Raw genomic sequence first — 26,592 nt, 5'->3', positions numbered from 1 at the left:
AACTTGAAAAGGCACAATCTTAATTTATCCTGTATCTCAGCCCAAGGTCTAGAACATGGATGTGGGCAACAAAACGTTTAAGTGAAACATAAATGGGCATCATTATCATGAGATGGCACTTAGAGCCATAGCAATAGATGAACCCGAGTGTAGAGAAAGGACAAAAAGGGTCATAGGACTGAGTTGGAAGAGTGCAACATCTGGGCAGTGATTCTCACTAAGGGTGATTTCATCCCCTAGGGGACATTTGACAATGTCTGGAAATATTTTTGGTTGTTGTTACTGGTTGGGTGGGGGGGGGGGAGGGCGTGCCACAGGCCTCTGGTGGGTAGAGGCCAGGGATGCTGCTAAACACCCTTCAATGCACAGCACAGCTGCTCACAATGAAGAATTATCTGGCCCCAAATGTCAAGTGCCAAGTTTGAGAAACAGAGATTTAGAGGTCATATAGAGGGGAGAAGCAAACAAAGGCACAGCCATAGCCAGAAAGATAAATAAATAAAACCACACCCCCAATCCTTCCCTCCCCCACACCTCTCCCCCTTGGCAGAGACTGGCACAACATGGTAAATCAACTATACTTCGATAAAAAAATAAATACAGGGCTTCCCTGGTGGCACAGTGCTTGAGAGTCCGCCTGCCGATGCAGGGGACACGGGTTCGTGCCCCGGTCCGGGAGGATCCCACATGCCGCGGAGCGGCTGGGCCCGTGAGCCATGGTCACTGAGCCTGCGCGTCCGGAGCCTGTGCTCCGCAACGGGAGAGGCCACAACAGTGAGAGGCCCGCGTACCACAAAAAAAATAAAAATAAAAATAAATACATAAAGAAATAAATAGATAAATAAATAAAACCAGAGAGGCATGAGGGGAGAGTGTTTTAAGAAGCAAGTAGTGGTGAGCCCTCTCCGATGGAGAAGGATGTGTAAGGAGGATGTGACAACATGGAGGTCACTGAGGAACTGCCAAGAGCCATTCTGGTGGATAAAAGGGCTAAATGCAGCCTGGTGTGGGCTGAGAAGTGAATGGACAGTGAAGACATGGGAAAAACATGTGTAGGCACAGCTCTCTTGAGATGCTTGGTTCTGAAGGGGAGGCAGAGAAATGAGGAAGTGTTAGAAGAGATGTGGGGTATGGGGTCCTAGGACTTTTGGGGTTGTTTTATGATGGGAGATATTGGAGGCACTGCCGCCTCCCCAGCCTGGATTCTGACCAACCTTCTCAATGATACCCTGGTTTCCTCTCTCCATGGCTGGATACCTGTGCCTTCCCATCTTCCATTGTACCCCAGGGTCTGCCAGCCCTGGGAAAATCACACCACCTGCTCACTGACTCCTGTAACCAGGCTCTCGAGGGTTGATGGAGAGAATTACAAATCTAGTCTGAAGGTTCTTCCTAGGAATGTGTGTTTTCTAAACTGGGTCTCTCTGTCGTCAGGTAATCCTTGTGTCCATCTCTCATGAACTTCCTACCACATCCCTCCTGTAACTTGTTCCCAGCCTCTTCCATCTCCTGAGTCCTCAGCTCTGTCCTTGCCCCTCTGCAGGTGAGTTTGCCTCTAACTACTTAAAAAAAGTTTGTTGAGCATCTTTCAGGCCAGGCTACAATCAATATGCTTATATATTTATCAAAAGGTGGTCTGTGGAGTAGCTGTATCAAATTTACTTGGGTCCCCTGCTCCAACTCCTCAACCACTTAGACGCATAGAAGCAAATTCTCTGGGCTAGGGACCAGAGAGATGCATTATAAACAAGAACCTAGGAGATTCTGATGTTCATTACAATTTGAAAACCACTGTTATACATCATTTAATTTTCTCAATAATTCTGCGAGGGAGATATTACTATCAAAGTCAGAATTATACGGAGAGAATCCTATGTGAACTCTTACCTTCATTCCTTGTTCATACTCACAAATTGTTATGTATTTTCACCAGTTTTCCTTGCCTTTGTCCTGTCTCAAATAAAGAAATCTCCCTCCCATCCCTGATCAAGACTACATCCTCTTTAAAAGGTTCCTTTTGATCCAAACTCTTCCCTCTTCCTCCGGTACTTTGATCTATCAACTGATGATGATGATGACGACGACAGTGGTAGTTATAATGGCTAGTGTTTATTGATCGTTCAGTATTAGCCAGCTACTGACTTTGGTAAGTCTTCTTTATTTATTATTTCATCCGATCTTCAAATACTTCTACTTCTTTCTTTCATATTACCATTCATTATACGTATGCTACACCTTTGATTATTATCCCAGTTCTTGGATATTCTGTTCTGGTTTCTTTCGTTCTTTTTCTCCTCTTTGCATTTCAGTTTGCAAAGTCTCTGCTGAGAAATCTTCAAGCTCACTGATTCTTTCCTTGACCATGTCCAATGTACTGGTGAGCTCATCAAAGGCATTCTTCATGTCTGTTAACGTTTTTTATTTCTAGCATTTCCTTTTGATTCTTTCTTAGAATTTCAAACTCTTCGCTTACATTACAATCTGTTCTTGCATGTTGTCCACTTTTAAAAATTAGAGTCCTTAGCATATTAATCATAGTTATTTAAATCCAGTCTGGTAATTCTGAAATCTATCATATCCAAGTCTGGTTCTGATGTTCGCTTTGTCTCTTTAGGCTGTGTTTTTTCTTGCCTTTTAGCATGCCTTGTTTTGTTGAAAGCCAGACATAATCCACAGGATAATAGGAACTGAGGCAAATAAGCCTTTAGTGTGTGGTTTTATGTTCATCTGGCTATGTATGGGTTAGCCTGTGCATTTAATGTTTGCTGTAGTATGGGTATCAGAGGCTTCAGTCTCCTCCAGTGTCTTGATTTTTGTCTCCCCTATTATCTTTGCTTTTCTCTAGAAACTCCTTCATAAATAGAGTTTATGCCTTGAAGCTCTCTTGGTTATAATCCACTGTTATTATACTAAAGCCCTGTTAATGTGATGGTCAAGTATTGGGAAGGGGAAGCAGTCTAGAATCCTATGCTTAAATCTCAGGGGTTTTTTTTCTTTTTTTAAAATCAGGCCATCATCTCTGGGCCGGGACCTTTAGAAGAGTTTCTTGGCCTTTTTTTTTTTTTTACTCCCTTTATGAGACAAGAATGCTAGAGCGGGCTGGAGCTGGCTAATTGCCCTTCCCCCGGGTCAGGTAAGGCTCTAGTAGTTTCCCTTGAGGGAAGATCTTTGTTAAGGAGAATGCTCTGGATATATTTCAAAATGGTTACTTTCCCCCTCCCTCTGCCTAAAACAGGAGAGGATTTTTCTCTGATCTTCACTGTGAGAACCTGGTAGGGATCCTGGAGGTAAAATTCACAGACATGTAGTGATCCCCTGACACTGGGTTCCTAAGGAGTTTGACTATGAAGCTAGTCCACGCTCAGCCTGTAGCTGTTCATCAATTACTGTGTAAGTATTCTGATCAGTTACTGTCTGCAGTAGTTTCTGCTCCTGATAAGCTGTGATTCTCAGTGTTCCCTGTCTCTCCAGTTTGGGGGTGAGGAAGGGCAGTTTGCCTTGTGACCTCAACTCACTGATGGATCTAATTAGAGTTGTTGGTTTTCAATTTTTCAGTTTTTTTCTTGTGAGGACAGGAGCGGTGATTTCTAAGTTCTTAACATGTCATAGCAGAAACTGGCAATCCTTATCTAATCATTACAAATCTTTGAATTAGTATTATTCCAAATTGATAGGCAAGGTTAAATTAAGTGGCCCAAGCTTATGCAGTCAGTGAGAAGTGGAGTGACTATGTTGCCACTAAAATGATAACAATTATACTGGGATTCAGGCAACATCCTATACTAGGATCCAGAAAGACAGCTGCACAAGTCCAGGCTGCTTTGGAAACAGGCCAGGAGGTGTGGGTGAGCATGCATCCTCATATGGGCACATGCGAGGAAGCCCTGGGATGTCAGCTGACTTTGGGAAGGAAAGGAGTGCAGGGCGTGGGCCAGAATCCTTGTCTTTACATAGAGTCAGTATCATTTCATTGTCAAAAAGAACAACGGCTTTTAGGGCTGAATTCAAAAAGGCAATGCTATTTATTAATTGCCTACTATGTGCCAGACACCATGATAGTGCTGAACACAGTGCTGAACAAAGCAATGTCCCTACTCTTGTGGAGTTGACATTGCAGTGAGGGAAAACAGCTAACACACCAGCAAGCACATACCAACCATGTCAGGTGGTGATCAGTCAAAAGAAGAAAACTAAACAGGGTAAATGGAATTAAGAGTTATGGGGGTATTGTTTGATAAAATATGGTCAGAAACGGACTCTTTGACAAAAGAGACCTCTGAGCAGGAACCTGAAAGAAGTGAGGTCGTGTGGATTTTAATGGCTATCTGGGGGAAGAGCATCCTGGGCAGACGGAAGAGGAAATACACAGTCCTTGAAGCATGCATTGATGGCTTAGCTGAGGATACAGGCTCATTCAGTCTGCAGGGACATAGGCTGTGAGGACAGTAATTACCTATGTTGGATAAAAGATGCCAAATTTGAAGAATCTTGAAATGTTGACGAGGTCTTGATTACAAGAAGGTAATTGCACAAGAATGGGATTTGCAAGCTGGGGGTTAGTAACCACATGGTAGATGGATGGGAACTTTTTCCAGCCAACACCTTGGCCTCCCCAAAATGAAGGACTAGGGGACAACATCAGATATCAGCTGGGGGTCAATGGGAGGGACAGTTTTGTGTCCAAGGGGAAAAACCAAGACCAAGTAACTTGACAAAGGTTACACATTCTCTCTAAAAGTAAGCTCTGAGCTAGGCTTCTACTCAAATTCCTACTTGATCAGCTGTGATAAACAGTGATATAACAATATATGTCAAGAGCCAAAAAACTATTTGATATAGAAACTTGGGACTCTATCCCATGGAAATGATCTAAAATCTAGAAACACAATGTCCTTAAGGGCAAGGGTTTTTGTCTGTTTTGTCACAGCTATATACGCACAGCCTAGAATAGGCCTTGTACATAATAGACTTTGTAAATATTTGTTGAAAATAAGTAAATGAATGAAAAGATTTTCTTCATAAAAATTATTTATAGTATTTAACAGATTTACCTAAATATGCTACAATAGGCTATTGTTTAAGTAAACTATGATCCATTTGCTCTTTGGATTTAACTATTTTAAGAAGCATACAGACGGCTTACAAGTTTGTAAAATCAGTTAAGATCTATCCTATAAGGTAGTTAGGTCTGGAATGAAGGCTCATCATTCTCATTCTAAAGATGAGGGGATTGCAAGGCCCTACAGTGACTTATTGACATTTTTAAGCTACTTAATACATACATGATAAAAGTGCTTTGGGGGCAGTAAACATTATATATTGTCTGCTAAACAATTCTGTCATGTATTTGCAAATGATTTCCAGAGCTTTAGAAAAATAGATGTGGAAACAACGCTAGTTCCCATGCAAGAAAGCATGAGACCAAGTAATGCCAGCAAACAAGGGGGTAGGGCCAGAAATTCCAGCAGCAGTCATCCACCAATTTGGAAAACATTTATCAACTGGCCAGTGCCAAGTCTTCGTGAGGCCGTGGGAATACAGAGATGGCTGTAGCCCAGATTCCTGCCTCTTTGCAGAATCTTGTAGGCAAATAGGGATTTAACACATCAGGGCTACACGGTGTCTGAAGAACTAGAATAAAGGGATGTACCAAGTGTTTGAGAGCTCGGAGATGGGGTAGGGGGCACAGATTCTAAATAGGATGAAAGTAAGACATGAGTATCAGGAAATACAGAGGACATGGCATATGAAGTGCTGTGAGATGATAAACCTGGTGTGATCTCTGGAATGACCCAGAAAGGATTTTAGGGGACCAAGTAGTCAATTTATGTCTGTCTCTCCCATACATCTGCCCCTGGAGCTACAAGAGTTGCTCAACAGAGAAAATGGTACAGACTGCAGATGTTTTAATCCTTGCTCACTGCCATTTACTGGCTCTGTGCCTTTTGTCACATTTCTAATTCACTCAGTGTTACCTTGCCTGTAACATGGAGATGACAATAGTGCCTACCTCATGGGATGGGTCTGAGACTGACGGGAAATTAATACATTTATTTCTTTTTGTGACAAATATTTACTGAGCACCTGATACTGCACCCAACACTGGTTGTGCAGTGGTGAAAGAGACAGTCCCCATTCTTGTGAAACTTACAGCCTGGAGTGAGAGAATGAAAATTAATGAAGCAACTAGACCGGTTAGTACCTGGAGGTGACAGTCGTGGTTTCCTCCATCTGCTCATTCCCTGAGGTGTAGAGACCTTGTCAAGGTACAATTTGAATCCCATTTTCGGTGAAGCTGTTGTGTGGAGTAGGTCACAAAGCCAGTCATTGAGCCCAGCCAAACAGCTAGCACCCATAGAATTTTGTTTTTATTTACTGGGTATCATGTATCCACTGAAATTTTTCACTTTATATTATAGCCTCCCAATCATATTACAGTGAAGATAGAAAGAATTGAAGAAGTCTGTCTCTCCCCTCACTTGGTAGAGGCACACAGACAGCTGGTGAGTTATACCTAAGATGAGATGTCTGCCGCATCTACAGAGGGATGGAGTTTGTGATTCACTGGACACAGAAAGGTAGAAAGGGCTCTGGGCTGCTGACTCAGAAGGAGGAGACATTGATTATGTCCAGGCACTGTGCTGGGCATTTTACATAAATTATCTCATCTGATACTCCAAACAATCTTTATCATGCCTATTTTATAGATGCAAGAACTAAGGTTCAGAGAAATTAAGTGACTTCTTCACCCAGTTGGTAGAGGCAGAATTTGAGCTCGCGTCTGCAAACTCCAAAACCCATGTTTTTTTTCAGACACCCACTGTACATTCTAAATAGAAAAGCAAAGCTCGAATTGGAAAATAATGAGATACATGATCCTTTTGGAGGAGGAAGATCAGCCTAAAAATAGCGATGCTTTTTACTGTCATAATAAACTGTGTGACCACCACTGATACTGTCAAATTCTAAATGGCCACCTCTAGAACGAGAGGAGCTAATTTACACATATACCTGTGTGTGTTGTGTGTACACACTTAAAATCTAGAAGGAAAGATACCCAAATGCTAATACTGATTATCTCTAGATTATAAGATGACTAATTTTCTCTCTTCTTTATCCTCTGTATTTACCATTTTCTGTATTTTCCATCACAAAACAAGGGTGTGCTCTGTTGAGAGGAATGATGCTCAAGTCCTGATTAGGCATCTGGTCCCCAGACTCAGGGCTTGCCTGCTTGGAAGGAAACTACTTGTTGTCCTTTCTGGTATCAGGCAACAGGGACCAGGGCTATGGCAGCCTGAGGACAGACATCCAGCCCAGGCACTCACATGCCACACTGCTTCTCATTTTAAATGATAAGCAGCAATGTTAAATGATTTTAAACATCAATTAAAAAAAGAAAACTAAGCGTTGAAGAAGATGTCTTGACATTGATTTTTAAATATGTCCTTTTGATGGTTCCTTTAGGATCACAGCTCACAGAGGCATTTTACACCGAGTGAGTTCCTGAAGGGAAGGGGCCAGCATAGCATGTCATCCATCCCCTGGTTCATTCATTTGTTCATTCGTTCGTTCATTCATTCATTCGAGAAAACGTTTACTGTGCCTTCACTGGTCTCTATGTGCTTGTCAAAGTAGATACAATGAAACACTAAAATAGAGCAAGTTTTAAAATAGAGGAAAGATTGCTCTGTCATAGCATTTAGGTCTTTACCTAAATGCCAGTTTTCTCAGCAACTCACCATAACCACCATTTTAAATTCCATCTATCCATTCCAGTTGCTTTATTTTTCCCATTACCCCTATTACCTACCACATGTATATTTTATTTATGTTGTATATTGTCTCTAATTCCCTTATACTAAATTATAAGCTCTAAGTGTGTATTAAGTTCTGCATTTGGTTAGGTGCTTTTCCACTTTAAACTAGTTGAGGGCAGAAATGAAATACTGTTCACTACAACCAAAAATTAAGTATTTTAAACGTAACAAATGTCTATTACTTATTTTTTTCTCATATTAATTTTCTAAAACAAAATTTAGTGTTGGAAAGTAATAAACATGAAACAGGGTTTAAACTTCAAAAAAAAAATAGAGGAAAGAGTATAGTGGTTTTCACACAAACCCTTTATCTTCACCCCTTGTCCACCTGCAAACTTTAAAACTACCCAAAAGACAACTCAAAAGTTATTGTCTCAAAGAGACAGAAGACACAGAGATGGCCAACAGGCACATGAGAAGATGCTCAACATCTCTAATTATTAGACAAATGCAAATCAAAACTACAGTGAGGTATCACCTCACACCAGGCAGAATGGCCATCATCAAAAAGTCTACAAATAATAAATGCTGGAGAGGGTCTGGAGAAAAGGGAACCCTCCTACACTGTTGGTGGGAAGGTAAATTGCTGCAGTCACTATGGAGAACAGTACGCAGGTTCCTTAAAAAACTAAAATAGAGTTGCCATATGATCCAGTGATCCCGCTCCTGGGCATATATCCAGAGAAAATTCTAATTCCAAAAGATACATGCACCCCAATGTTCACAGCAGCACTTTTTACAATAGCCAAGACATGGAAGCAAACTAAGTGTCCATCAACAGATGAATGGATAAAGAAGGTGTGGGGGGTGTGTGTTTGTGTGTGTGTGTGTATATATATACACACACACACACACAATGAAATATTACTCAGCCATAAAAAATAATAAGATAATGCCATTTGCAGCAACATGGATGGACCTAGAGATGATCATATTAAGTGAAGTAAGCCAGACAGAAAAAGACAAATATCATATGCTATCACTTATATGTGGAATCTAAAGAAATGATACAAGTGAACTTATTTACAAAACAGAAACAGACTCACAGACATAGAAAACAAACTTATGGTTACCAAAGGGGAAGGGGGGGAGGGATAAATTAGGAGTTTGGAATTAATAGATACACACTACTATATATAAAATAGATAAAAAACAAGGACCTACTGTATAGCACAAGGAACTATATTTGATATCTTGTAATAACCTATAATGGAAAAGAATCTGAAAGAGAATATATATATATATGAATCACTTTGTTGTACACCTGAAACTAATACAACACTGTAAATCAACTATGCTTCAATTTAAAAAAAGTTATCATCTCTATAAATATCCTTTCTCTTCTCCCAAATCAGCTCTCACTCCTCGCTTCCTACAAATGATTGCTTTCTTATTTGCACACATGCCGCAATTATAACACTTAGTATGCTGCAATAGAGTTCTTTCTATACAAGTCTCTTTATGTCACAGGTAGGAAATGATCGCATTTCGAGTAAACAGACAAGACCACCCCAATACCCAAGGAAATAAATATCTAGGCTCTCCTATAATCCATTTTGTACTCGGCCAGTACACCTAGCATGCCAGGGTTGCGAAGTTCTATTGTAGATCTTAACTTCCTAATTAACACCATGGACCAGGCCTTAATTATTCATCTCGGTATGCTCAGAGCCTAGTATGTTGTCTTTCACATAGCTGGTAATTAGTGCTTTTATTAGATCATCCCAACTAATATTTATTGAGTGTCCACCATGTGCCAGGCACAGTGCTAGTTGATAGAAATACACTAGTGAACAAAATAGATACTGTTATGCCCTACAATTTGCTGTGGCAGAGCAATATTAAACAAATAATCCTACAAGCAAGTATATAAGTTGTAATAACCACCCTTAAGGAAAAGTAGGGTGCTATAAATGATATGGAAATATTTGAATAAACAAGTAAATGAATGAAAGAAAGCACTGTGTGTTTTATATGGTAATATCCATTCACTAGAAAGGTGTACTCTACAGGAAAAGAAAGAGAATATTATGGGCTATCTCAGGACGGATTAAGAATCCCGTAAGACAATCTATGTGTTCATGCACCTTTGATGCATACTGGGACCTCATTCGTGTTTTGTGGTCCTATCTCATGAATGACTCATTCTGAACTTACTTACAGGCAACTAAAAATCCTCAGATTCTTTTGTTGTTGTTTGTTTAACGTGCTGCCATAAATCCAAATCGCTCTTCTTGTACAGGTGCAATAGGTTATTTGGATCTAAGTAGGTAACTTTCTGTTTTCTTCCATTAGCTTTCATCTTGCTAGATTTGGTCTATCAGTTTGACCTGCCCAAATCCTGTCATGCCCAGCCCTGATATGGGAATATATGTTTCCCTTCATATCAGTGGGTGTGGCTACTTCGATGGAATGCCCATATTCAGGTTGTTGAAAAGAGTGCTGAGTGAAAATTTGGGGGAGGGCTGGGGGATGGAAATCACCCTTGAAACACATATCAAAACTATAAAAATTTCCATATCCTTTGCATTTGTAATTACACTTCTGGGAATCTCTTCTAGCAAACTAATACCAAATAAGGAAAAAAACTTTATGCAAGAAACTTTTACTCCCTTATTTATAGTAGTGAATAGTAGATTGAAAAATTCTAATATCTTATAAGGGTCACGACTAAGCTTAGGTGAGTGTAAAAAGAGGAAGTTTTCCTATAAAGTAAGAGAGAATTCCTAAGAACAGGCTTGCAATAGCAGTTTATTTTTAGAAAAGTGTGTTGAAAACTCATTTAGCATCTCACGTGGCTCAGAACTCATTAGGAGCTAATAAATATTTATTGTTAGTGAAGAGATAATGGAAATAATTTATAAACAGGTGATTAAGAATATGGAATAGGGCTTCCCTGGTGGTGCAGTGGTTGAGAGTTCGCCTGCTGATGCAGGGGACATGGGTTCATGCCCCGGTCCGGGAAGATCCCACATGCCGCGGAGAGGCTGGGCCCGTTAGCCACGGTCACTGAGCCTGTGCGTCCGGAGCCTGTGCTCCGCAACGGGAGAGGCCACAACAGTGAGAGGCCCGCGTACCGCAAAAAAAAAAAAAAGAAAATGGAATAATTAGTTATTAAAAGATACTCATTTGTATGGTATTGATAAGGAATCTTAGGCAAACATTCCTCTTTATAATGAAGCTTCCTTCCTTTGATTGGCAGACTATCCCCTAAACTAGTTGATGCATGTAGGCCTTAAATTAAAAATAAAGTGATGGTGTTATAAACTAGCAGCTTGAATTTTAGTACAAATACTGTGCTTAAAATTCTGTCAAACTGGAGTGCCTACTCTGTGAGGCGCACAGGGCAAGGTGCTGGGAATATAGCAGCAAACGAGACAGGCAAAAATCCCTGCCCAAAAAAAAAAAAAAAAAAAAAAATCCCTGCCCCGTGGAGCTTACAGTTTAGTGGAAGGGGGCAGATGATGCTCAACAAGTCAAACAGATAGCACGTCAGATGGCAATAAAGGCAATGGAAAAAAATTAAGTGGTGGAGAGGGATAGGGAATTCAGCTCAGGGACAGCAGGGGGGGAATGAAGTTTCAAATAGGGTGATGGGGCACGCCCCCTGGGAAAGGGACTTCTGAGCAGAGACCTGAAGGAGGAGGGAGAAAGAGCTGGGCAGTTGGCTGGGCCACAAGCATTCCTGGGAGCAACTCGTTTTGAACAATACAGTTATAAAGGATTGGTGGATTACTTCTGTACAGGCAGTCCAGCTGCTGCATTCCTTGTCACTTTCAATTAACCATGAGTACACCCAGCTAGCTCATCAGACTCCCGTGTCTCTTCCTTCTGGCAGCTGGGGACAGATACCCTAGTCTGTGCCAAAGCTGCCACGCTGGACCCGCAGCTGGAAGCAGAGAAGGCAGCCCCACCCCTTTCTCCTGGGCCTCTGCCGGGGTGGTGAGAGCTGTAACCCTTACCCTCCCAGTCCCAAGCAGCCCCAGCCCCTCCCCACTGAGTCTAAAGGGGCATTAAAGTTTGCTTTAAAGTTTCTTTTGTACCTGGTGAGTCAGTGCTCTCTGAGTAAGGGCTCTCATTTAGAAGCAAAATCACTCGCTCTCAGAGTTACTTTTAGAATTAAGAATGTAATCTTCCACCAGATTTAAAGGGTATTAGAATTTTGTTGTTGATGCCAAGTCCTCAAAGCTGTCATATTTGGAGTGAGGGTGTTAACAAAGAAATATATCTAAATATTTGTTAACTGCCATGCATATATTTTTAAAATTACACAGGTATTTGTAGCTTCTGATCATCCGTTCATGTTCCAACTGATGACTTGCTGACTGTTTGCCATCCCTGTTGATATAAGGCACCATTACAAGGAAGATGCTGTAAGCTCCTTGAGGGCAGGACTATGTCTGTTTTTCTCACCGTCGTAAACCCAGTGCCTACCTTAGCGCCTGGCACATCGGAGACCCTCAGTAAATGCATATGCATAAATGAATGACTCCAAAGATAACAGCTTTGGTACAGAGAAAAGACGTTTATGCTAGAGTGGAGGGGCGCAAGCATAGAGAGCACAATGTCTGAAGCAGGAGAGGTAGGATGGGGCATGAGTAATGATTCTTCCCCCTCTAACTTTGGAGATACTGGGCACCCAAGTGAAGTGTGCATTTAATGCACAGGGCAGGGGTGGGGAGATGAGTGTGAGAAAATCACTGGCACAGAGTCCCTTCCCTTCCATTCCCCCACACTCCACCTCCATGGATGTTGGATTACTCTGGTCAATTTACTTAGCCCCTTGGAGACTCAGTTTCATCATCTGGAAAATGGGTATAACAATCCTGACTTCCCAGGGTTGCTATCAGAACTAAGTAGGATAACGAATATAAAGCTCTTGACCTAGAGACTACTACCATAAAAAAGTCATAAGACACTCTCATTTTTTCACTTAACATGTACACATTGAGAGGCAGTATACATGGTTGGGAGCAGGGATCTGGAGCCAGACTGCCCGCGTTTGAATCCCAGATTTATTGCTTAGAGCTGAATGGTCTTAAGAAAGTTATTGAATTGCTCTGTGCCACAATTTCCTCATCTGTGAAAAACAGGATAATAATGCTTATCTCATGGTGTTACTCTGAAGATTAAATCAGTTAAAAAATGTAAACCACTTAGAACAGTATCTGCCATACAAGCATTATTGTTGTATGCTAGGCATTTTTCATGTGTGTTTCCCACTTTGATCCCTCTAGGGCTCAAACAACAGATATGTTGATGTGATGGTGGAGAAGTTCATGTTGGATGGGCTGGATCCATGTCTCATGTCAACACTGGTTCTCAAACTCGAGTGGGCATCGGATTCACCCTGAGGGCTTGCTGAAACACAGGCTGTGGGAGCCCCACCCTCAGAGCTTCTGATTCAGAAGGTCTGGGTGAGGCTTGAGATTTTCTGTTTCTAACACGTTCCCAGATGGTGCTGATGCTGCTGGTCCAGAGACCACACTCTGAGAACCACTGTGATGTAACAAGAAAGGATGTCAGAAGCTCTAAGAGAAGAAGGAAGGATGGATGCATAAAGAGATAGGAGTTCTGGAACAATCCCAAATAGGACTGAGTTATGGGCACTAGTAGAAAGAATAATTTGTTCGTTTATTCATTCAACAAACATTTACCCACTGCCCACTGTGAGCAGGGCCCTGTATTCACCAACTGGTTGCAAGGACCAAGATTTGGCCAAGAAGAGACAACAGTGAGCTGGAGAGGACTGTCAATTTACTGAATTAAAATGGCATCAAAGAAAGAAGCCATGTCCCCACTGGCCTAACTCAGGCATCATTTTGTGTGTGTGTATCAGAATATATATAAAATTTACCATTTTAACCATTTTTAAGTGTACAGTTCATGGCATTAAGTACATTCATCTGTTGAACAGGCATCACCACCACCTATCTCCAGAACTTTTTTCATCTTCCCAAACTGAAACTCCACATCTGTTCAATAATTCTGTTTCCCCCTGCCCCACATCCCCTGTACTTTCTGTCTCTATGAATTTGACGGCGTAGCTCATATAAGTGACATCAGACAATATTTGTCGTTTTGTGCCTACTTACTTCACTTAGCTTAATGTCTTCAAGGGTCATCCACGTGATAACGTGTCAGAATTTCCTTCCTTCTTAAAGATGAATAATATTCCACTGTATGTATACACCACATTTTGTTTATCCATTCATCCATCAGTAGACATTTGGGTTGCTTCTGTCTTTCAGCTCTTGTAAATAATGCTGCTATGAACACGGCTATACGCTATCTGTTCAAGTCCCTCCTTTCAACTCTTCTGCGTATATACATCTAAGCATCATTTTAAAGCAGATAAATTTTGCTTGGGTGAATATTAAGATCACATTTCTCATCTCCCACCCCCCACTTTTCCCTTCTTAGAACTTTATCCCTCCCGACACTCAGGTACCCAGATCTCTCAGCTGCCCCAATCTTATAAAGCATTCACACCTCCAGGTAAATTAGAACAACAAGAACAAGAGGAATATATTTTAGTGCTTTATGGGCTGAACGTATGCATGAATCTTCCTTTCCCTATAATAACAATCTTGCTGATGCACTGTCCAAACACACCTGGCCAGGAGCTTGTTCTGTACTATAGGGAAGACATTTAGTCACTGGAATCAGACACCTGAGACAGAAGCCTGGTCTTACTATTTACTATTAAATCACTTTAGGTAAGTGATTTAATCTCTCTAGCTTCAATTTCCTGATCTATAAAATAGGGATAATAGTTCCTATCTACTTGGTTGCTGTGAGAATCAAACTAAGATAAGGTAAACTAATTAAATTAAGATAAACCAAGATAAGGTAAAGCACTTAACCAAGTGTCTGGCATATGGTAAGTACCCAACAAATATTGGTTGTATCTGGGTAACTCCTTCAGATACATGCCAAGGAAGTTCCTGACATCTAGGTCCATAGAAGCACATTACAATCATCATGGAATTAACAGTTTCACTAGGCCAGAAGTCCAGAATCTTAAACGCTGGACATTTTTTTTAAATCACAGGATTCAAAATTACAACCTGCCCACAAGGGGTTAAAGATATCTTTGGATGGGGAAGATATCTTGGGTGCTCTGTGGAACCCACAAATTGTACCAGAATCCCCAGCAGTCAGCTATGGGTATAAGTATTCTTCCTGAGTTTTTTTTTTTCTTCTTCTGAGTTTGCAAATGCCAGATAAAAATGGATTCCAGAACAATGGAAATTTGAGATGAAAAATGGTTACAGCAGATTTGGCCGCGCCTCCTCCTAGGATCGCCCCAGTCATTTTGGGACATGTTCTGACAACTTGCCGGCCTCTTTCTAAACCTCTGAGAGGGGGTGATGTTCCTGCCACTTCCCCTGGAAGAATATTCCACGGTGAAATATGACTCACTGGCAGGGCCCTTGTCTTTGAGATTCCCTTTCTTCTCCTGACCCACTTTCGTCTTGCTGTGCCCTTTTGTACAAAGTCAAACGAGGCCTCCCCTGGAAGAGGCTGCTCTGCAAGGACTGACATTTGAAGACCATTACCACCTCTTCAACTCGGCCCTGTTCATTTAGCCAAGCAAAGCATGTTTAGTTCTTTTAATCTTCCCTCATAAATCAATCTCTTCGTTCCCTTAATAGTCCTTCTCCCATGCTTTGAACTCCCTCCAGTCTGGCCAGCCTAAGCTCTTGTTCCGTTTACACTTGAAAATTGCCAGTCGACTGAGAAATGGCTGCACAGGAAACACATCCGTGCCTCGGCAGGGTTCTCGGAGCTCCCACCACACTGGACTGTCTGCTGCCCAAGGTACTGTGAGCCCCAGAAGAGCCCTGCCTGGTGGCCAAGCCCCAAGGCCTTAAGGTAGACGCGAGGCATTTGCTGCCTACTCCGTTATAGCTCTTTCCATGGACCTGGCTCACCCGACCAATGGTCAAGGGAATTGCATGAGAAGCCCCCTCAGATACCTGCCCCATTCCTTACCCTCAGCCTCCTCGATCCGGCCCACCCTTCACTTGGCATCTACTAGAGTGACAGGGGTCCCTGGAAAAGCCCAGAAGGGGTCTTACCTGGAAGGTCCCGGCATGGTCTTCCTCCTTATCACCCTCTCTGTTCTCTTTGAGGGCGATCAATGTGAATCCTCTGAAGTAAGAGGGAGGGGCAGCTGAAAGTGTCACTGCAGAGACAGAAGAAAGCAGATGATAAGCGTAAGAATCAGCTGCCTTCCATTCGTCAAACGGATAAACGTTGAGTTCCCCAACATCCCAGACCTGTGGGTAGCGGGGGCAGCTGTCAGTGGGAAAGGCTCATTCTGTAGAGTAGTGAAATTTCACCCTCTCCACCCAGCCCCCTCTCACATTTCAGAACCTGCTAAACGTCTGAACTATAATCTCACTTAGGAATTCTTGAATCAACCAAGGCTGAGGTGAGCTCTCTCTCAGTAACCACAATTTGACAAAAATAGTCCCTGGTCAGCAACTCTTGTCTTGACAGTTATCTAATGTTACACTTCCATAGATCAGCTCAAGAGAGATCCAGCTGCTCGCAGCACAAACTCCTGTAAGATGTGGCAAAACACATTTCCTATTTCTTGTGGGTACTCAGCTAGAACACCTTCCCAGCCTCCCTTGCAGTTTGGTCTGCTGGTGCCCCAGTCCTACCGGTGGAAAGTGTGAACAGACATGATGCATGCCACTTCCTGCCTGGCCCATCCAGACTTTCTACATGATTCTCCATTCTTCCTCTCCCAGCTCTGCCTGCTGAATGCAGGAGATCCAGCAGAGGACTCTGATGCCCCAGAAGAAGGACGGTAGAGCCACAAGGTGTAAGGAAACTGGGTTACTGGATAACCACACAGATAATCACTCATGGACCAGAAACATCCATATTATACTTGGCATAAACTGGAAATAAACTTATATTGTGGGATTGTTTGTTACAGCAGTTGGAATTACGAACCTACTTTAAACTCTTCCTTCCCACATTGACCCAGAGAATTAGGTATTCATTGAAATCTAGCTCAGGGATCTTAGCAATGGTGTTTGCCCCTCCCTTTGTATCTACAATCCCCTGAGATGGAAATCCTTTATTGCAATTTTTGCACTGGACTGCAATTCTATTTTTACCACCCTTTTCCACTGGACTGTGAGTTAATGCTGGAGAGGAACTGGGTTTTCATTTTCTTTGTATCCCTATCACCTAGCACAGAGCCTGGCATCTAAGAGATGCTCCATTCAAGCTTCTTGAAATTGATGTAAATTGAGGTCTAAATTACTGCCTACATTAAAATGCTAAGATTCTTTAAACATAAAATTATAGACTATTAGTGCTATCCTAAGAATCCTCCATTCCAAGCCCTCTAATTTCACAAATAGGACACAAAGACACAGAAATGTCAACAGACACGCTGAAGGTAGTAAGACCACCCAGAGGCAGGCTTTGGGTCTGGCCCCCTCCCCAGTTTAACACTCCACTCATTGCTCTACATTCCTACATATATAGGAATATCTATAGTGTGTGTATTCCGTAAGCGTCGACTGTTTTCAAAATTTAAAAATCAATTCATTGAACCTATAGTATTTATGTGATTCTGATAAGCAACCCCCTGTTAAGGAGGGGCATTTAGTCTTCTAGTTTCAGTCCTGAAAATGAAACATTCCAAAAGTCCAAAACTTAAAACCACCATCTAGGAAAATTCAGCAATGGTCCGTGAGCCACCAACACAATGACATCTTAGAGAAGCACTTGGAGACAATGCACATCTCATGCTGTGGTTAGCCAGTTCATCCCACAAAAGTGAAGGTGCATTCTAATTGGTGGCTACTGATGTCTATAAAAGGTCAGATAGAAAGGAAGGAAGAAAGGATGAGAAAAAAAGCACAAAGAAGTAGAGAAGAGTAAGAAATGTGGTTGCACAGCAGTGGCAGGCAGAAAATGATGCTTATGATGTCAGGAGAAAGAACTGAGATCTCTGAGGGATAGACAGACAGCCCCACAGCAGTGGGAGGTTATCTAGGGTGGGGTGGGAGGGCTTTCAAGGCTATTCTACACAATTCTGGAGGAAGGGGAGCAGAGAACAAGAAGCAGACAGTAAAGGTGCTCTGCCCACATCACCTCAAATTCCTCTGTACCATTGTAATGTGACCCTGGTGTTGATGTGCCTTTGCTTCCAGAGGCCAGCACCTGCAGCTCGTCCCTGGTCACTGGAGTCTGTTCTGCCTACTATGAAAGGCCCAGCTACTTTGTATCAGGTGATGACCATTCTGAGGGGTACCTGACACCTTGAAATGGCCCTGCAGAATCAGAGCTCACTGGGGTCATGGGCTGGCAAGGCTTCTTCCTCCCCGTCCCAGTTCCCCACTCCCTTATTGGCCTCCCCTGGGAGCACTTCCTTAATAAGTCAATGGCACCCAAATCCTCACCTGAGAGTTTGTTATGGAGTTAAATTGTGTCCTCCCAAAATATATGTTAAAATCCTAATCCCAGGTCCCTGGAAATGTGATCTTATTTGGAAATAGGGTCTTTGCAGATGTAATTAGTTAAGATGAGATCATATTGGGTTAAGGTAATCCTAAGGCCAAGATGGCCAGTGTCCTTAGAAGAAGAGACATGGAGACATACAGGGAAGAATGCCAGGTGATGACAGAGGCAGAGATTGGAGTGAGGCATCTGCAGGCCAATGAACAGCAAGGATTGTCACCAGAGGCTGGGAGAGGCATGGAAGAAACTCTCTAGGAGCCTCCAGAAAGAACCAACTCTGATGACATTTTTTATTTATTTTTTTTGCGGTACGCAGGCCTGTCACTGTTGTGGCCTCTGGCTCACGGGCCCAGCCGCTCCGCGGCATGTGGGATCTTCCCAAACCGGGGCACGAACCCGTGTCCCCTGCATCGGCAGGCGGACTCTCAACCACTGCGCCACAAGGGAAGCCCTCTGATGACATTTTGATTTCAGATTTTTAGCCTCTAGAACCATGAGCAAATACATTTCTGTTGTTTTAAGCCACCAGTTTGTGGTTCTATACGTGGGAGCCCTAGGAAATGAATAATACCTGCTTCTGGGGAACCCAGCATAAGACAGACAGTCAATTTCTGCTGCACAGTCACTGCCTTCAGGCTACAGCTCAAACCCCATAGACTGATAGGCCCACAGACTCTGCCTTTCTGGAGAGCTTCATCAGCCACGTTTCCATTCCCTGCCACACTGCATTTCAGTCCTGGGACTCGCTCACTGGCGAGTCCTGAAAAGCCATATATCATTTCACCCTACAATATTTTTTCTTTCCATATGCTACTCATATGCTTGGAATGTTCTACCTCCTCCATTCTTAGCAAACTTCTTTAGAAATCAGCTAAATTTTCACCTTTTCTGTGATGTTTCCTGTTTCCTCTGACTTTCCCATCAAGACCTGGGTGCTCTTTTTCCCTGGACTTTGTTAAGATTAAAAATACCTATATAATGGGCCTAATAACAGCATTTACCTCAAAGTATCAGTGTAAAACATAACTAATGCACTAAAGTCCTTAAAATCATGGTTGGCAGAAAATAGGCACTTATTAAATATTAGCTCTTATTCTTATCAGTAATGAGATGATCACATTAAATATTTTGTGTGTAAGTATTTGTTTACCTATTTGTGAGTCCTTCAAAGGCAAGAACCACATCTTAGCTCAGCACACTGATTAGCACAGAGTTGATATGTAATTACATTTACTGAATCGTGTTCATGGACTGCTAGACCCAGGGTTGTAAAGATGTCAATTCTTCTCAAATTGATTTATAGATTTAGTGCAACTTACATTAAATTCGCAGCATGATTTCTGTGATATTGACAAGCCGTTTCTAAAATTGATGTGAAAATGCAAAGGGCCAAGAATACCTAAGGCAATCTGGAAAAAGAAGGGCAAGGTTGGATGGCTTCTATTCCCAGATATCGAGACCTATGCAGCTATAGAAATTAAGCCAGTGTACCATAATAAGGAAAGAAAAATAGGCCTGAATAGTTTGAGGTCCAGATAAAGTTCCACAAATATATGTGAACTTGATTTATCATTAAGGATATACTGCAGAGCAGTGGGGGAAAGAAGATATTTTCAATGACAACTAGGAAATCGTGTAAAAAAGGTGAATCTTGGTCTTTGCCTCACATCTTTCTTTTTTTTTTTTTTGTGGTACATGGGCTTCTCACTGTTGTGGCCTCTCCCATTGCGGAGCACAGGCTCCGGACGCGCAGGCTCAGCGGCCATGGCTCACGGGCCCAGCCGCTCCGCAGCATGTGGGGTCTTCCCGGACCGGGGCACAAACCCGCATCCCCTGCATTGGCAGGCGGACTCTCAACCACTGCGCCACCAGGGAAGCCCTGGTGCTTCACATGGTGCTTCACATGGACTGTAGAGCTAAGTGTGAAAAGTAAAACAATAAGGTTTTAGAAAGTAGCATAAGATAAAATATGAATGACCTTGGAGTAGGAAAGAGTTTTTAAACAGGACATAAAAATAAAAATACTGATGATAAAGAAGATGTGTAAATGGAATGGTATCAAAATTTTGCTTATCAAAAGACACTGCTAAGAAAAAGTAAGCCATGGTGTGGAAGGAGGTATTTGCAATCCATTTAACCAGAAATGGACTTTTATCCAAAATATATAAATTGACTTTTATCCAAAATATATAAAGAACTCTCTAAGACCAATAAGGAAAAGATAGAGAACCCAAAGAAAAAAAATAGGGAAATCACATGAACTAATACTTCACAGAAGAAGGTGCCCAAATGGCCAATAAAGATACGAAAAGGCACTGAACCTCATTTGTCAACAGGGAAATAAGAATTAAATCCACAATAAAATACTACTGCATTTCCACTAGATTGACTAACCTTAAAAGGAGTCACATTATCAAATGTTGTTAACTGGAACTCTCACACATGATTGATGAACTGAATATGAGCAATTTTCCCTGGAAAACTCTTCAGCAGCATTTACTGAAGCTGAGCTTATACATACCCTATGACTCAGTGCTGCCACCCTTAAATCAACAGAAATGCAGACATATGTGCATCAAATGACACCTATCAGATGTTCATAGTAACATTATTTGTTTCCAACTGGAAACACTCAAATGTCCATCAGCAGCCATGGATATATAAATTGTGGCCAGTCATAGAACTGAATGCCTTAGAGTAATGAAAATGAACAAATTACTTCTACCTACAACAACATGGGTAAATCTCACAAACATAATCTCGAGTGAAAGAAGACAGACACAAAAGAATACAAGAAGTATGAGGACATTTATATAAAGTTCAAAACCAGGCAAAGTAATCTATGATCCTAGAGGTCAGGTCAGTGCTTACAAGTGCGGGAAAGGGGAGGCAGTGCTGATTTGGGAGGGAACGGGGTGCTTCTGGAGTTCAGGTCATGTTCTATTTCTTGATCTGGGTGCCAGCTGCATGAGTGTATTCAACAAGTGATAATTCACCAAGATGCACGATTTGTGAGCTTTTCTGTACGTAAGCTTTATTTTGATAAGAATATTATTAAACAATGTTTCCGAATGGTAAGTACGCATCTTTTTGTATATCTGCGCAGAGCACTTAAAGGGCTACCCATAAACTCGGCTTCCTGGAATGATGCGTTCCTGTAAATTCTAGAAAACTAAAGTTCTACTCTACCTTATTAAATACAACACAGAAGATGGAGGCTCTGGGGGCTGAACTTGTGTGGTGTTTCTAGCCATAATTATCAGTGGTGATGACTGTGTTACACAGTATAATTTGAAGGAAGAGAGGAGACCCTATCTCTCTAGAGAGGCCCATTATATGAATCTCTCCTGAAAGGAACAAATGTGCACGTGTTCTGAGTCCCAGTAATGACTGAAGATGGCTACTTGGCAATAAATAATAGAATCTTCTCTCTAATGACTCCTCCCAAGTGCCTCCCAAAAGAGGCCATTAAGAGACCCAGAAAATTCAAGAAAAAAGCTTATGAAGGATTAAAATAAAATTTAAAAAAGGTCCAGGGCTTCCCTCGTGGCGCAGTGCTTGAGAGTCCGCCTGCCGATGCAGGGGACACGGGTTCGTGCCCCGGTCCGGGAGGATCCCACATGCCGCGGAGCGGCTGGGCCCGTGAGCCATGGCCGCTGAGCCTGCGCGTCCAGAGCCTGTGCTCCACAACGGGAGAGGCCACAACAGTGAGAGGCCCGCGTACCGCAAAAAAAAAAAAAAAGGTCCGTTTGGAGCCATCCTGTGAGCACATACAGGGAACAGGTTAAAAGCAAAGATTTCAGATTAGAATCCTAGAGCCACCACTTATTAACTGTGTGACCTCTGGTGAGTTATCTGACCTCCCCGTTTCCTCATTTTTTAAAAAATGAGGTTCATGACATTACCTTTCTATAGGAACGTAGAGATGACTAAATAAACATTTACCACAGCGCCTGGCACATATAAAGGATCCAAAATTGTAAAGGATGGTGATGGTGGTGCTGGTGATGTTGAGGATGAAGACGGTGATCAAAATGATGATGATGATGATGATGCTTAGCTAGCTCATTAACAGACAATGAGTTTCAAAAAGCTGGCCCTTGGGGACAGTGTCTGAACCTCCAGAGAAAAACTCTAGTAGGTGCCGATGTAGGACCACTGATGGGACTGCAGCAGAGATCACTGTCTTTGGGGATGATGGTCACAGGGCCAGGTTATGGGGAGATTTGGGTAAGTCCTTATAATGAACTGAGTATTCTCGCAGTGGCTCATACCACAGACAGTGAGCCCTGTGAGGGTGTCTCAGCCCCTCGCACCCCCACATGATATAGCTTTTCAACACGCCTTTCTTCTTCTTGAATACCTCTCACCAGTCTTAATTAAATATTTATTTGTGAATTACTTGTTAAATGCTGGTCTCCCCTAATCACTTGTAAGCTCTGTGAGAGCAGAGACCAAGTCTGTCTTGAACTACGCCTCTGGAGACACAGAGAGAAAAGACCCAGCCTCTGCCTTCTGGGAGCACACAGCCTAACAGCTGGGAGAAAAGGACACATCGGCAGATACTTTTATAACATACAACGGGTGTTATGGAGGTATGAAGGAAGTGCTCTGGGATACCAGAGGAGAGAACATCTGAGTCTACTGGGGGAGTTAAAGGAGACTTCAAGGAGGAGGTGGCATTTCAGCTGCAAATTGAATGAGGTATAGGAGTTTGTCCAGTGGACAAGAGGAGCAATACCATCTCAGGCAGAGGGAAAGGCATGGTGGGCCAGTCTTGGCCTTGGAAACCAGAAGTAATTCTGTATTTCATTAGTTGCAAGCTGGGAGGGAAGTGTTATAAGAGGCTAGGGGAGGAAGGTGAGAAGGCGGGAGATAGCAGGGCTTTGAAGACGTTGCCTAAGAAGTGCAGGTACCACCCTGGAGGTGATGAGGAGGCACTGAAGGGTTTGAGTTGGGGAGTGTCGTATTCAGATTTGTGTTTTAGGAAGATCAGGCTAGAAGTTGTGTGAATATTGGATTACAGCCTTTCCCTAAAAACCAGCTCAGTGGCAAGGGCCTCTCTGGCCTGTCTGTATGAGGACTGATGTTTCACACAGGAGCCTGACCTCAAATCTCCACCAAAGGTGGAGTTCTCCCCTCCTTATTATAGGAAAACACGAGTCCCACCTATTTCCCAAATAACTTTCTGAGCCCTTCAAATGCTGGTTTGTCAACCATCTAACATAAACTCCAGTGCCTCTGCTATGCCCACTGCCATCACTGGATCTTTTCTAGGGCCATCACCCTCCCCGCTCTACCTCTGGGTTTCGGACCCCTCCAGCCCCAGCCTCAAGGAGAAGGTCCTGAACCAGATCCCAGTTCCATTACAAGGCCAGCCCCTGCCATCCACCTGCTATATGTTACTGAGATGCCCAGTCTTCCCGCCCCACACATCAACCACAATGAACTTGAGCTTCTGCCTTAACTTGTAACATGGGATTAGTTATAAGGACTGCTGGAGCATTACATAAGCCATGGTGGTCCCCTCCCAACTCTGCTTAACTTGTGGAGATCTGGGCAGCGGCAACTCACTTGCATACCTTACTTAGAAATTGGCAGTTCAGCCCACCCAGCCAGGAGCAGGCAGGAGAAGATGCTGGTGACAGGCTGGCAGATAGGAAGGCAAGGCTAAAAGTCCAAGGGTGAGCAAGTGCATGTGGTGAGGGTGGATTATGCTGTTCGCCTGGATGAACTTCCTCAGTGAATGCTCCCAGCATTCCCCAGAAGAGATGAAATACCTCTCATTCCAGATTAAAGATCATGCATATTTAAAGTTGTAAGGGCTGTAGCTATAGACGTACAATGGATGTAGCTAACAGACCTGCGTTCAAATTCCTCTCTGTTTACTACGTGTTACCTCGGACTAATTATTTAACTTCTCATTATCTCAGTTGACAATCTCCTGTAAAATGGCAGTAACAGTACTTCTATTGTTATCCTAACAAGTAATGAAGTAATATTTGTAAGAGTAAGTATATATAAATTTGGCTAAATTAATAAAATATATTTAAAGATCACTGAGTCTCGGCTCTAAAATAGGGATCATCGTTAGCATTTCATGCATTTGTCATAAGGACTAAATAAGATAAGGTATATGGAGCACACTGCAACCATTCAATAGAAGTTCATTCTTTCCCCCATGTGCTCTCTCATCACGGACTAGCTGGGAACCAGGTGAACGGGTCCTGAGCTAACCAGTATGTGGCTGGGAAGAGGAATGGATGAGAAGAATACTCCTGAGGAATTGGAGATATGTCAGCCAAGAGAATGTATCTGGGGGAAGGTAGGAATTTCTAAGGGACACATGCTGTCTAGGACCCCCACACCTTCCCTTACACTGACCATGTGATCTTTGGGGCTGCCAATCACAGTCCCCCTTCTCCCTCCTGAAATAGCAAGTCAGAGAAGTGACTGTGACCCAGATGCAGTCTATCTCCATATCGTAATGTACCCCATTCCCCTGGGTATGTCACCCAAGCTGGGCCAATCAGAATCCTTCCCTGGGATTTTTCAGCTTGGAAGTAAAGGGGGAAAGGCTTTTGTTTCAGTTACAGAACTGAAAGTCTTTTCACTGAAGGTTGTTGACAGCTATCTTCCCTGGCACTGGGAGAAAGTTTATCTGCAGTAAGAAAAATTGTGCCACCACATAAAAACACAGCCAAGAGGTAAAGGATGGAAGGAGAGACAGAAGGTAAAAGGAGCGAATAGAAAAGATGGAGATGAAAGGAGAAAGGGAGAGGAAGAAAGAAAGCGGGGGAGGGAGGGGGGAGGGAAGGGGGGAGGGAGGGAGGGAGGGAGAGAGACAGAGAGAGAGAGAACTTTGTTCAAGTCCCTAGATCCATTTATACCTGAAGCTGGCCAGATCCACCCGTGGGCTTTCCAAATATAGGACTCAATAATTCTATTTTTTGCTTTAGTTAGACTTTGTTCCTGTCACTTGCAGTGGAAAGACTCCTGACTAATTTTGGAACAAAGAAAATAATTCTGCCTAGACTGTAAGATTCATTATCAGGCTAAAGAAACAGTACTTGTGACTAAACTGAGGTGGCTGACCAGCAGGGTGGCCGTTAGTATTTAAGTGCCACTGAGGTAACAGAAAATCAGTTGACTTCAATACTATTTTAATTAGATGTCAGCTTTGGAGAAAGATTTTAAGGGATGTCAGAATGCTCTGTCCTAAGCCCTGACCTGCTCATCATTCTTACCAACTTCTTAGCTAAAGCCTTCTAAGGCTTGCTTGTCAAAACTGTGGATAATCCAAAATTAAGACTATGTGGATAGGTCATTCAGCGACAGAATCCAGATTCATGAATGGTTGACAGCTACCGTGATGGACCCAAATATGCTGGATTAAGTCTAATGGGGAATCACGTCAAAGCTTATGTCCTAGGACCAGTTTCACTAGTACAGGGAAAGGAGGGCGGCAAGCCTTCCCACCAAATCACAGGAATTTTTTGCTGGCTGCAAGTTCAGTGTGATTCCAGAGTACAACACAGCTGCCAAAACAGCGAGCACAAGACCTGGCAAGCTTAACACAAACACGGTGTCCAGAACAAGGGAGATAATCATCCTGCCATGTTCCACCCTGATCAGAGCACATCTGGAGTCCAAGGTGCAAGGGAATAAGGAAGAGTGTCCCACAAAGAATGGTTGAAGAAACAGGGCATTTTCATCAGAAGAGAAGTCATAGTACCTGTTTCTTCACAAACATCTCAAGGGCTGACATATGGCCAAGGGGAAACCTAATCTGCTGGACTCCAGAGGACAGAACCCGGAGTGATGAGTGGAAGTTACACGGGAGGCAGTCTTTGGCAGCAGAGATGCACAACAAGGTTGCCTTAGCTCAGGCTCTGCTGATCTGCGAGGGTTGTCACCTAGAGGAAGCTCACAGCTCTTCCCTCCCCACCACTCCTCGGCCAAGGCAGGGGAATGTCACCACTGTGTTGGCTCTAAGGACATGCCATTGGCCACTGTGTTGACAGAAACAGGATAGGGCAGTGATATGACCAAGTATGTGGGACTAGGAGGCTGGGGGTGAGGCTGGGAGAGATGGGGGTGGGGAAGCACATTCACAGAAAAGTGGCCACCTTTTGACCACCTTCTCTTTGTGTCTCACCATCTTGCTTTAAAAAAAAAAAGAAAAAGAAAGAAAGAATATAGATTCCTGGAATCCAGCCCTTTGTTGGGGTGGAGCCAGTGAAGATATATATATATATATTTTTCTTAAACTTTCCAA

The 26,592-nt window shown here is 42.8% G+C and overlaps 1 protein-coding gene across 1 annotated transcript in view; it reads right to left on the bottom strand.

The window, feature by feature from the left end:
* The window catches only part of SPON1 (spondin 1), a 275,099-nt gene that overhangs the window by 239,124 nt on the left and 9,383 nt on the right, over positions 1-26,592 (bottom strand). The window contains exon 2 of the mRNA XM_082661256.1: positions 15,905-16,011. Within this exon, the coding sequence (XP_082517382.1) occupies positions 15,905-16,011 (107 nt within the window). The remainder of the gene's footprint in view (positions 1-15,904; positions 16,012-26,592) is intronic.

Source organism: Grampus griseus, assembly GCF_964374135.1.
Source record: "Grampus griseus genome assembly, chromosome: 8".
NCBI lineage: Eukaryota > Metazoa > Chordata > Mammalia > Artiodactyla > Delphinidae > Grampus > Grampus griseus.
This window is presented reverse-complemented; position numbering and strand designations above follow the sequence as displayed.